This window comes from Triticum aestivum, chromosome 1B (assembly GCF_018294505.1).
Source record: "Triticum aestivum cultivar Chinese Spring chromosome 1B, IWGSC CS RefSeq v2.1, whole genome shotgun sequence".
Classification (NCBI taxonomy): Eukaryota; Viridiplantae; Streptophyta; class Magnoliopsida; order Poales; family Poaceae; genus Triticum; species Triticum aestivum.
The window spans coordinates 463,958,510-463,971,043 of record NC_057795.1 but is presented as its reverse complement, the minus strand read 5'-3'; the positions used below and the strand labels follow the sequence as shown (position 1 = coordinate 463,971,043).

At 43.2% G+C, this 12,534-nt stretch overlaps 1 protein-coding gene and 1 pseudogene across 1 annotated transcript; both read right to left on the bottom strand.

Annotated features, from left to right (window-relative positions):
• Window positions 1-783: 783 nt before the first annotated feature.
• LOC123131995 (chitinase 2-like) lies at window positions 784-2,039 on the bottom strand. Its single transcript, XM_044551741.1, has one exon. The coding sequence runs from the start codon at window positions 1,996-1,998 to the stop codon at window positions 976-978; it is 1,023 nt and encodes a 340-aa protein (XP_044407676.1). The 5' UTR covers window positions 1,999-2,039; the 3' UTR covers window positions 784-975.
• Window positions 2,040-3,108: 1,069 nt separating this feature from the next.
• LOC123092716 (endo-1,3;1,4-beta-D-glucanase-like) overlaps window positions 3,109-12,534 on the bottom strand; it is a 68,264-nt pseudogene continuing 58,838 nt past the window's right edge.

The window sequence follows — 12,534 nt, the reverse complement described above, 5'->3', positions numbered from 1 at the left end:
TACTTAACTTTAAATTGACATGAAAAATGCTCTGAACTTGAGTTGTATGTAACTTTAAATTGACATGACATATGCACTATGAGGTGGAGTTGTACGTAACTTCAAATTGACATGACATATACACTTGTGGTGAAACATTTTCTCTAGGTACCACATTAATGTGTATGTGAATTCTATGTGATACTGTTGTGGCCCATGGAAAATCCGAATTACCGCTGGCTTCAATTGTGGTTCACTGACATATACAAAGTTAAATAACTCCGTTTATCTCATTTTTTTCATGTCTTTTATACGTCCTTACACAAGCAGCTATACATAGTCATCCTACTTTCGAATTCTTCATTTTATAGCTTTTCTTTATTGTCAATCTAAATATATTTTTTGGCGGAAACCATCTAATTGGGTTTTGTTTGAAAGAAAATTTATTTTCTTCATATGTGAAAACCATGAGGCACCTGGAGAATATCAAAAAAAAAATTGAGACATAAATATCAAAACAAGCGGCTTCTAGCTTGAACATCCGGCTTAGACTACACGTAGGAGTGGAGAGCTTTCAGTTAGGTTGTGTATGGACCAGAGTCCAGAGAGCAACTGCAATCGGGTTCGGAAGATTTCCGTTCGAAGAAAACTGGCCCGTTAGTGCGTGGTGGCAGGGAGCCGGGCCGATGGACACAATTTGACTGAGACCAACGAAGAAAAACAGTCACCTTTCTTTTACAGACAAACTTAATACAAGCACTGACACGTGTTGTTGCATCATTGGAAGAAAAATTCGACCTGAAGTGAAATCAAAATCAGCCGTCTGATACAGCCGAGTTTATTAAGCCTTAGCAGGCTGGAAGAAATGCTCGCTGACGCACGCGAGCTTTCACGGATCGAGGCAACACGCTCATCACATTACACAGTAGAGAAGAGAACTCCTGGAATCACACCTACATGAATCACATGCTGACACTGGTACATGCCGACGTCTTTTCACTGCGCCGCGAGCCCAGCCGAGGCGCCGCTGGTGAACGGCCTCTGGCTGTTGCAGTCGAGGTTGCTCCCGTAGCCGACGCCGAGGACGTCGCAGTAGCGCTTGTAGAACCCGATCCGGTCGACCACCCGGGGGTCCTGCCCACGCCCGCACTCCAGCCCGCCGTTGATGATGTTGGTGATCACGCCGTACCCGGGCACCCGGCCCGCCGCGTTGTCCGCGCCCGTCGGCGTCCACCGCCCCGTGATCACCGCGTGTGACGACGGCTTGTTCGCCTGCGGGGTCATCCAGAACCACAGCGCCGTCTTGAACGCCACCACCGGGTCGGCCGCCACCAGGTCTGGGTTGTTGAGCAGGTCGACGCCGATCGCGCGCCCCGCCGGCCCGTAGTTGTAGTTGAAGGAGAGCTGCATGGGGCCGCGGCCGTAGTACCGCCTGCCGGGCGCGCACGGCCACTCCGGCCTCGGCTGGCAGTAGTCGGACGGCGGGTCGCGCTCCTGCTTGAAGCAGTAGCCCCACGAGAAGGGGCCGTCGGGCGCGGACGGCCACCCGCCGGTGGTCTCGTGGGAGGTCTGGCCCAGGAAGGCGGCCACCTCACGCTTCCGCGTCTCGACGCTCAGCCCCTCGGACGTGCCGGCGAAGGCCGGGAACGCGGCGGCCGCGGCGAGGAACGCATCGTAGGTGTAGAACCCGCGGGCCAGGCACGCCGCGTCGTTGCGGTGGAGGAGGAGCCGCTCGAAGAGGTCCCTGGACACGATGGACGCCACGCCCTGGCCGCCGGGACCGGGAGGAGCGGGGCAGCCGCTGCACTGGCTCTGGCAGCCGGCTCCGCACCACTCAGAGCCGCTGCCGCAGAACCCGAAACGGCTGCAGCAGAGGCAGTTGGGGCACCTCGCGCCGCCAGCCTGTGAGCCGCAGGTCTGGGCACGAGCGGTCGTGGCGAGCGCCGCGGCCAGGACGGCCAGAATAGCCATCGCCGCCGTGGCTAGACCTAGACTCGGAGGAGCTCTCGGTGCCGACATGGTTTGGTGTTTGCTGCCGGATAAGGCGCGATGTGCCGTCCTTTTATTAACCAATTCTGGGGTCAAATGACGAGAAAAGTCGTCGGCTGCTAGAGTTTTTACGTTTTATTTAGTGACATGCGAGCTCGATCCGCTTCTGCCGCGTGCCACGTTCATCGAACATGCAACATCTCGTCCTGTGCTTACTTTGATTCAAAGACTTTTCTTCGATTCGCAGCCTGAAATCTTATCTTATATATTACGTATAATGGCGCAGGACAAAAGTGTTAGCAGCCGGTCACGTGAGCGAACTGGTGATCCATCTAGTGTAGTGTGTATGCTCTAGTTCTTTTTTACTTCGCGTATTATGTTTATGTCAAATCAAACTCAACAAAATTTGGTCAAATTTATATAGAAAATTATTAACGTCCGCAACACCAAATATATATACTATGAAACTACATTTCATAATAAATCTAAAAATGTTGATTTGGTATTGTGTTGATGTTTTTTCTATAAGTTTGATTAATGTAAAGATATTTTAACTTCGGATAAAACTTATTCGGAAACTAAAAAGAGCCAGAGGGAGGGAGTACTATACTACAGTTTATTAGGGGCTGCTTGCCTACAAAGCAGTTAACAATGCTGCCCTGTTTCTAGAGGATTTTTATTGAACCGGATTTTTATTGAACTGATGTGTCACAAGTGGCTCAGAAGCTCCCCTGTTGAGCAGAACTCAACGAGCGCCAGCCTAGTAAGGCAAAGAATAGTGCACCAGTTCACTGCACTGCAAGTCCAAAAAAAATGAACTCACTGGGGCGCAACTGTGCAGTGAACTGAGCGCAAGCATAAATATCAGCTCCCAAAACTGCAAATATCACATTTCGTCATTACAGTACAATACTATTTCCTCTGTTCACAAATATAAGATGTTTCAGATATTTCAATATAAACTACTTCCTCTGTTCACAAATATAAGATGTTTCAGATATTTCAATATAAACTACGTACGGACCAAAGTAAGTGAACAAACACGCTAAAAGGTGTCTATATACATTCGATTCACAAAAAAATTAGAATAGAGGGAGTACATTTCAGTGGATACAGAAGCAGACTCCCTAATTGGGGCTGCTACTTCAGGTTCTCGTTAAACCAGCTGGTCATGTCCACCATGGCTTGCTCGGCCCACTTGACAGAAGATGCGTGGTCATCGTTGTTGTATCTCACAGTCCACCCATGAGACACACCAGGGTAGATCTTGACAAAGTGACGAATCTGTAGGCCCAAATATAATGTCAGGTTGTTTCTCTAAAATAAATCATATTCGGATGAAAGGTTTCGAGCTCTACTTCTGCAATGATCTCCTACCGATATTGTGTTTCTCCAATCAGTCCACAACCTACAGTATTTTATGACATCTTTCTCCGTTTTCCATCATGAACACACACTTTCAAGAAACAGTAGGTCAGCAGCATAATAACACTAGGTCACTATTATATGAACCTAAAACAAGTTCATTTGGTCACTAGCATATGAACCTAAAGCTCTAGAGGCTTGATGGCTCTTAATATGAAACAGCGGGAGTACATGATTTGGGAAGAAGCATTTTTCTTTTTTTGAAAAAGAGGTTATCCCCGGCCTCTGCATCAGAAGAATGCATACGGCCATCTTATTAATAAGTAAAGGTTCAACAAAGTCTTCAGGTCTCAAGCAGGAAAAAATGCTCACAAAGAGCAAAAACACAAAAGAACAGGACAGCCACAACCGGCAGGCAAAAAGAAGATAGGAAACTAAACACCTGTCCTATTACATGACCGTCATCCAAACCGGTTGAAGATAGCTTGTGCTACCGTCTCCCACCAGATAGACCCAGTAACCATACGCTCCCTGGCATCCGTCGGAGTGAGTAGCGACCACATACGGATCAGTGTAGTGGCCCGAAAAAATAACCTGCAAGAAATGAATATGTGTTGTTATGTTAAAAAATAAACCATTCTTGTAGTTCCAAACTGCCCATAATAAAGCACATACTCATACACGGATATGTCTCATCGTTTCTGAATCTATTCCATCTAACCACATCCCAAATAACGTGTTGATAGTATTCGGAGGAGTAATATTAAATGCTATGTGGACAGACCGCCATAATTTTTTTCCGAAAAAGGCTTTGCCCCGCTTTATACATAAAGCACCAAACAACAGCACCCTGTACAAACTCACGCCCCTACCACACACACACACACCCAACGAAGGATACATAGGTACTGAGCACAGCAACACCAACCCAAGCACTACGCGAAGAGGTGAAGCCACATATGACAAACCGTGGGCTCCTAGGCGGCGCCTTTAGGAAGGGGACGACACCGGAGCGCCGCCGCTGCCCGATCCGAAGATTAGAGTTTCCCCTGGAGCAACACAATGGGCAAAGAGGGTCGCGACGACACCTTCAAGAAGGGAACGACCTTCGCCGCCGCCGGTCCGTCCGAAGATAAAGCAGGTTTTCACCCCGGCCACCATTCACCGCCACCGAACGCCACACCCCGGCTACCATGCTGTCCACACGGCCATGGCAACCGGGCAACACCAAGCCACGGGCTCTGCCCATGAGCACCACGGACCCACCACCAGGGTCGCCGCCCTGGCATCCAAGACCTTGACACCACCTCACCTGAGATCCGCCGCTACCCCAACCAAAGACACGAGCGGAAAGGACCCGTCTTTCGCAACCCTGGGCTGCCCCCAGTGCCGAGACCCGGTAGCAGGCCGGCCAAAACTGGCCTCCATCGCCTCGTCCTGCGGCACCGGGCGCGAGATGAGCACGGTCCTGCTGTCGGGCGCGAGACGAGCATGGTCCTGCTGCCGGGCTGATGTCTACTACGCAACCTTCTCCTTATAGACGTTGTTGGGCCTCCAAGTGCAGAGGTTTATAGGATAGTAGCAAATTTCCCACAAGTGGATGACCTAAGGTTTATCAATCTGTGGGAGGTGTAGGATGAAGATGGTCTCTCTCAAACAACCCTGCAACCAAATAACAAAGAGTCTCTTGTGTCCCTAATACACCCAATACAATGGTAAACTGTATAGGTGCACTAGTTCGGTGAAGAGATGGTGATATGATGACCCACAAGTGTAGGGGATCTATCATAGTCCTTTCGATAAGTAAGAGTGTCGAACCCAACGAGGAGCAGAAGGAAATGACAAGCGGTTTTCAGTAAGGTATTCTCTCCAAGCACTAAAATTATCGATAACAGATAGTTTTGTGATAAGGTAATTCGTAACGGGTAACAAGTAACAAAAGTAAATAAGGTGCAGCAAGATGGCCCAATCCTTTTTGTAGCAAAGGACAAGCCTGGACAAGTTCTTATATGAAGGAAAACGCTCCCGAGGACACATGGGAATTATTGTCAAGCTAGTTTTCATCACGCTCACATGATCCGCGTTCGTTACTTTGATAATTTGATATGTGGGTGGACCGGTGCTTGGGTACTACCCTTTCTTGGACAAGCATCCCACTTATGATTAACCCCTATTGCAAGCATCCGCAACTATAAAATAAGTATTAAGGTAAACCTAACCATAGCATGAAACATATGGATCCAAATCAGCCCCTTACGAAGCAACGCATAAACTAGGGTTTAAGCTTCTGTCACTCTAGCAACCCATCATCTACTTATTACTTCCCAATGCCTTCCTCTAGGCCCAAATAATGGTGAAGTTTCATGTAGTCGACGTTCACATAAAACCACTAGAGGAGAGACAACATACATCTCATCGAAATATCAAACGAATACCAAATTCACATGACTACTTATAGCCAGACTTCTCCTGTGTCCTCAGGAACAAACGTAACTACTCACAAATCATATTCATGTTCATAATCAGAGGGGTATTAATATGCATAAAGGATCTGAACATATGATCTTCCACCGAATAAACCAACTAGCATCAAGTACAAGGAGTAATCAACACTACTAGTAACCCACAAGTACCAATCTGAGGTTTTGGGACAAAGATTGGATACAAGAGATGAACTAGGGTTTGAGAGGAGATGGTGCTGGTGAAGATGTTGATGGAGATTGACCCCCTCCCGATGAGAGGATCGATTGTGATGACGATGGTGATGATTTCCCCCTCCCGGAGGGATGTTTCCCCGGCAGAACAGCTCCACCGGAGCCCTAGATTGGTTGCGCCAAGGTTCCGCCTCGTGGCGGCGGTGTCTCGTCCCGTAAGCTTGCTTATGATTTTTTCTAGGGTAAAAGACTTCATATAGCAGAAGATGGTCACCGGAGGGCTGCCAAGGGGCCCGCAAGGCAGGGGGCGCGCCCAGGGGGTAGGGCGCGCCCCCCACCCTCATGGCCATGGTGTGGGCCCCCTCTGGTACTTTCTTTGCCCAATGGGCGCCCTCACCCTCGTGGCCAGGGTGTGGGCCCCCTCTGGTACTTTATTCGCCCAATATTTTATATTAATTCCAAAAACAACTTTCGTGGAGTTTCAGGACTTTTGGAGTTGTGCAGAATAGGTCTCTAATATTTGCTCCTTTTCCAGCCCAGAATTCCAGCTGGCGGCATTCTTCCTCTTCATGTAAACCTTGTAAAATAAGAGAGAATAGGCATAAGTATTGTGACATAACGTGAAATAACATCCCATAATGCAATAAATATCGATATAAAAAGCATGATGCAAAATGGACGTATCAACTCCCCCAAGCTTAGACCTCGCTTGTCCTCAAGCGGAAGCTGAAATCGAAAAATATGTCACATGTTTAGAGATAGAGGTGTCGATAAAATAAAATACGGACATGAGGGCATCATGATCATCCTCATAATAGCAACATATATATATATATATATATATTGTCATATGATTTCTTATGCTCAAGTAATAATCTATCCACAATGTCAAGTATGAATCAGAAACTTCATTGAAAACTAACAAACTATAACCTCGGTCATTGAAGCAATTGTAATTTATCATAACATAGGAAAGAGTCAATATAAGAGCTTTTCAGCAAGTCCACATACTCAACTATCATTTAGTCTTCCACAATTGCTAACACTCATGCAATACTTATGGTTATGGATTTTTAATCAAACACAGAGAAAGATAGGGGCTTATAGTCTTGCCTCCCAACCTTTTACCTCAAGGGTAGTGTCAACAATAATAGTTCATGCTAACTTACATCCAATTGGGTATATATATCAGGATCTTTCCAACACAAGGTGCTTGCCAAAGGATAAAATGTAAAAGGAAGGGTGAAGATCACCATGACTCTTGCATAAGGTATAAGACAAAAGTAAAAGAGAGGCCCTTCGCAGAGGGGCAGAGGTTGTCATGTGCTTTTATGGTTGGATGCACGAAATCTTAATGCAAAAGAACGTCACTTTGTATTGCCACTTGTGATATGGACCTTATTATGCAGTCCGTCGCTTTTATTGCTTCCACATCACAAGATCATATAAAGCTTATTTTCTCCACATTAATAAGTCATACATATTTATAGAGCAACTTTTATTGCATGCAGCATGACAACTTACTTGAAGGATCTTACTCAAGCCATAGGTAGGTATGGTGGACTCTCATGGCAAAACTGGGTTTAAGAATATTTGAAAGCACAAGTAGTATCTCTACTTGGTGCAAATAATTTGGCTAGCATGGGAGGGAAAGGCAAGATCAACATGTTGGATGATCCATGACAATATAATTTATTTCAGATATAAGAAAACATAACCCATTACGTTGTCTTCCTTGTCAAACATCAACTCTTTAGCATGTCGTATTTTAGTGAGTGCTCACAATCATAAAAGATGTCCAATATAGTGTATTTATATGTGAGAACCTCTTTTTCTTTATTACTTCCTATTAATTGCAACGATGACCAAAACTATGTTTGTCAACTCTCAAAAACTTTTATTCATCATACTCTCAATATGTGAAGTCATTACTCTCCATAAGATCCATATGATCTCTTTATTTCTTTTTATTTTTTCTTTTATTCCCTCAAGATCATAGCAAGATAGCAAAGCCCTTGACTCAAGACTAATCTTTATTATATATAGCTCACGGACTCGATTACATAGAGGGATCATAAAGCAAAACTCAAAACTAAATCATACTAAAGCTTTATTCTACTAGATCAAGATATTACCAAAAGGATCAAACTAAATAAAACGGTAAAGATAGGAGTGTGATGGTGATACGATACCGGGGCACCTCCCCCATGCTTGGTAGTTGCCAGGGGGTGCCCATACCCATGTGATTATGTCTCCTTCTTCGGAGGTGGTGGTGTGATATTCTTGGCGATGATGCCCCTCAGGATACGATTCTCCTCCTCGAGCTTATTGACTTGCTGCTTGAGGTCCATTATTTCCTTGCGGAGCTTACCCGTGACGGCTAAAGCTCCTTTCACCCATGGATGTTGCATAGCTGCTGGAGAACAAGTGACACTCTTTTTCATATTTTTGTAAGAAAGAAATCTAACATTGGAAGGGATGAGCGAGTTTGGAATAGTTGAGCTATGTAGTCTCCCCATCGTGAATCCGGCTCGTAAACGAGAGGTAACTTCTTGATCTTCCTCCATGGCATCTATCCTTTTCAAGTCGGCCTCCATCTCCTCCTCCGTTGATGGCCCAAAGTGATAGGCATCGCTGTTTGCTCCTGGACCCGGTGTCGGATGAGACACCCGACACTCCCCGACTGACTCTTGAGAAGACATCTTGCTCTAAACCTGTTGCAGAAACAGCTCGAAACAAAAATAGAGGATATTGGCATGATACAATGGTCAAAACTTTTGGGAGATTATATAATGAATTTTTACCGACCAAAAGAAGTATCGTGCAAGAAAACGGAGTCCGGAGAGCACACGAGGTGCCCACGAGGTAGGGGTGCACGCCCTCCACCCTCGTGGATGCCTCGTGCCCTTCCCGGACTACTTCTTATTTTCCTATTTTCTTAAATATTCCAAAACAGAGAAAAAATTGCTATTATAACTGTTTTGGAGTCGGTTTACTTATCGTACCACATACCTATTCCTTTGCAGAGTCTGAGATGTTCTGGAAAGTGTCCCTTATGTATTGCTCCGGGGTTACGATTTCAATAACATTAGTTTCAACATTTATATGATTACCTGAGAGATAATGTTTGATTCTTTAACCGTTTACCACCTTCGGATTCGTGCCTTCGAAGTTGTTGATTTTTATGGCACCGGAACGATAGACCTCCTCGATAACGTAAGGGCCTTCCCATTTAGAGAGGATCTTTCCTGCAAAAAATCTTAAATGAGAGTTGAAAAGCAACACATAATCACCTACATTAAACTCATGCTTTTGTATCCTTTTGTCATGCCATCTTTTAACTTTTTCTTTAAACAGTTTGGCATTCTCATAGGCTTGGGTTCTCCATTCATCAAGTGAGCTAATGTCAAATAACCTCTTCTCATCGGCAAGTTTGAAATCATAATTGAGCTCTTTAATGGCCCAATATGCCTTATGTTCAAGTTAGAGAGGTAAGTGACATGCTTTTCCATAAACCATTTTATATGGAGACATACACATAGGATTCTTATATGCAGTTCTATAAGCCCATAATGCATCATCAAGTTTCTTGGACCAATTCTTTCTAGATCTATTAATAGTCTTTTGCAAAAGCAATTTAAGCTCTCTGTTACTCAGTTCTACTTGGCCACTAGACTGTGGGTGATACGGAGATGCAATTCTATGATTAACATCATACTTAGCAAGCATTTTACGAAAAGCACCATGAATAAAATGTGAACCACCATCAGTCATTAGGTATCTAGGGACTCCAAACCTCAAAAAAATAACTTCTTTAAGCATCTCACTACTAGTTGGAATAGCTTCTACCCACCTAGTAACGTAATCAACAACAACTAAAATATGTGTATACCCATTAGAGGAAGGAAACGGTCCCATATAATCAAAGCCCCAAAGATCAAATGCTTCAATAACAAGAGAATAATTCATAGGAATTTCTTGACGTCTACTAATATTACCAATTCTTTGACATTCATCACAAGACAAGACAAATTTACGGGCATCTTTGAAGAGAGTAGGCCAATAAAAACTAGATTGTAATACCTTATGAGCAGTTCTATCTCCAGCGTGGTGTCCTCCATAAGCCTTAGAGTGACACTTGCGTAGGATCTGTTCCTGTTCATGCTCAGGTACACAACTACTAATAACACCATCTACTCCTTCTTTATAAAGGTGTGGGTCATCCTAGAAGTAATGTCTTAAATCATAGAAGAACTTATTCTTTTGCTGGTATGTGAAACTAGGTGGTATGAATTTAGCAACAATGTAATTAGCATAATCAGCATACCATGGAGCAGTACGAGAAGCATTTATGATAGCTAATTGTTCATCAGGGAAGCTATCATCAATAGGTAGTGGGTCATCAAGAACATTCTCTAACCTAGACAAGTTGTCTGCAATGGGGTTCTCAGCTCCCTTTCTATCAATAATATGCAAACCAAATTCTTGTAGCAAGAGAACCCATCTAATAAGTCTAGGCTTAGCATCTTTCTTTTCCATAAGATATTTAATAGCAGCATGATCAGTGTGAACAATTACTTTAGAATCAACAATATAAGGTCTAAACTTATCACAAGCAAATACAACTGCTAAAAATTCCTTTTCAGTAGTAGCATAATTTCTCTGGGCACTGTCTAGAGTTTTACTAGCATATTGAATAGCATTTAGTGTCTTATCAACTCTTTGTCCTAGAACAGCACCTACAGCATAATCACTAGCATCACACATAATTTCAAAGGGTAAATTCCAATTAGGTGGCTGAACAATAGGTGCAGAAATCAAAGCTTTCTTAAGTATTTCAAATGCTTCTACACAATCATCATCGAAGACAAAAGGAATATCTTTTTGTAAGAGATTAGTCAGAGGCCTGAAAATTTTAGAGAAGTCCTTAATGAACTTCCTATAAAAACCGGCATGCCCAAGGAAACTTCTTATACCTTTGATGTCCTTAGGACACGACATCTTTTCAATAGCATCAACTTTAGCTTTGTCAACTTCAATACCTCTTTCAGAAATTTTATGCCCCAAGACAATACCTTCATTAACCATAAAGTGGCACTTCTCCCAATTCAATACAAGACTAGTATCTTTGCATCTCTACAAAACTCGATCAAGGTTGCTCAAGCAATCATCAAAAGAAGATCCATAAACGGAGAAATCATCCATGAAAAGCTCAACAATCTTTTCACAAAAGTCAGAGAATATAGCCATCATGCATCTTTGAAAGGTAGCAGGTGCATTACATAAACCAAAAGGTATAAGTGTATAGGCAAAAGTACCAAAAGGGCAAGTAAAAGTGGTATTTTCTTGATCCTCTACTGACACAGGTATTTGAGAGAAACCAGAGTAACCATCTAGAAAGCAAAAATGTGTATGTTTTGGATAATCTTTCTAGCATTTGATCAATAAAAGGCAAAGGGTAATGATCCTTTTTAGTAGCTTTATTTAATTTGCGGAAATCAATTACCATCCTATAACCTCTAGCAATTCTTTGCGGGATCAATTCATCTTTATCATTAGGAACGACGGTAATACCTCACTTCTTAGGGACACAATGGACAGGACTTACCCACTGACTATCAGCAACGGGATAAATTATGCCTGACTCCAGGAGCTTTAGTATTTCTTTTCTTACCACCTCTTTCATCTTAGGATTTAACCATCGTTGGCGATCAACAACTAGTTTGGCGTCTTTCTCCAATTTTATTTTGTGTTGGCATAGAGTGGGACTAATGCCATTAATATCATCAAGAGTATATCCAATAGCAGCACGGTGCTTCTTCAGAGTTTTCAATAATTTCTCCTCTTCCTGTTCTGAAAGGTTAGCACTAATAATAATAGGATATATCTTCTTTTCATCAAGATAAGCATATTAAGAGTATCAGGTAATGGTTTAAGCTCAAACACGAGATCACCCTTGGGTGGTGGAGGATTCCCTAGAATTTCAATAGGCAAGTTGTGTTTCAAAATAGGTCCCTGTTTAAAGAATACTTCATCTATCTCCCTTCTTTCATTCATAAACATATCATTTTCATGGTCCAGCAAATATTGATCTAAAGGATCATTAGGAGGCACGGCAATAGAAGCAAGACCAATAATTTCATCCATACTAGGCAATTCTTTATCATGGGGTTGTCTACGAAATTTAGCCAAATTAAATTCATGGGACATATCCCCCAAACCAATAGTAACAATATCCTTTTTGCAATATATCTTAGCATTAGCAGTATTCAAGAAGGGTCTACCAAATATGATGGGACAAAAGCTATATTGTGGGGAACCAAGAACAAGAAAATCAGCAGGATATTTAACTTTCCCACACAAGACTTCAACATCTCTAACAATCCCAACTGGTGAAATAGTATCTCTATTGGCAAGCTTAATTGTAACATCAATTTCTTCTATCTCAGTAGGTGCAGTATCATGCATAATTTCTTTGTATAAGGAATGAGGTATTGCACTAGCACTAGCACCCATATCACATAATCCATGGTAACAATGATCTCCT

Excerpts from the sequence above, each read along its gene's own strand:
- LOC123131995 (XM_044551741.1), bottom strand. The coding sequence starts at position 1,998 with ATGTCGGCACCGAGAGCTCCTCCGAGTCTAGGTCTAGCCACGGCGGCG.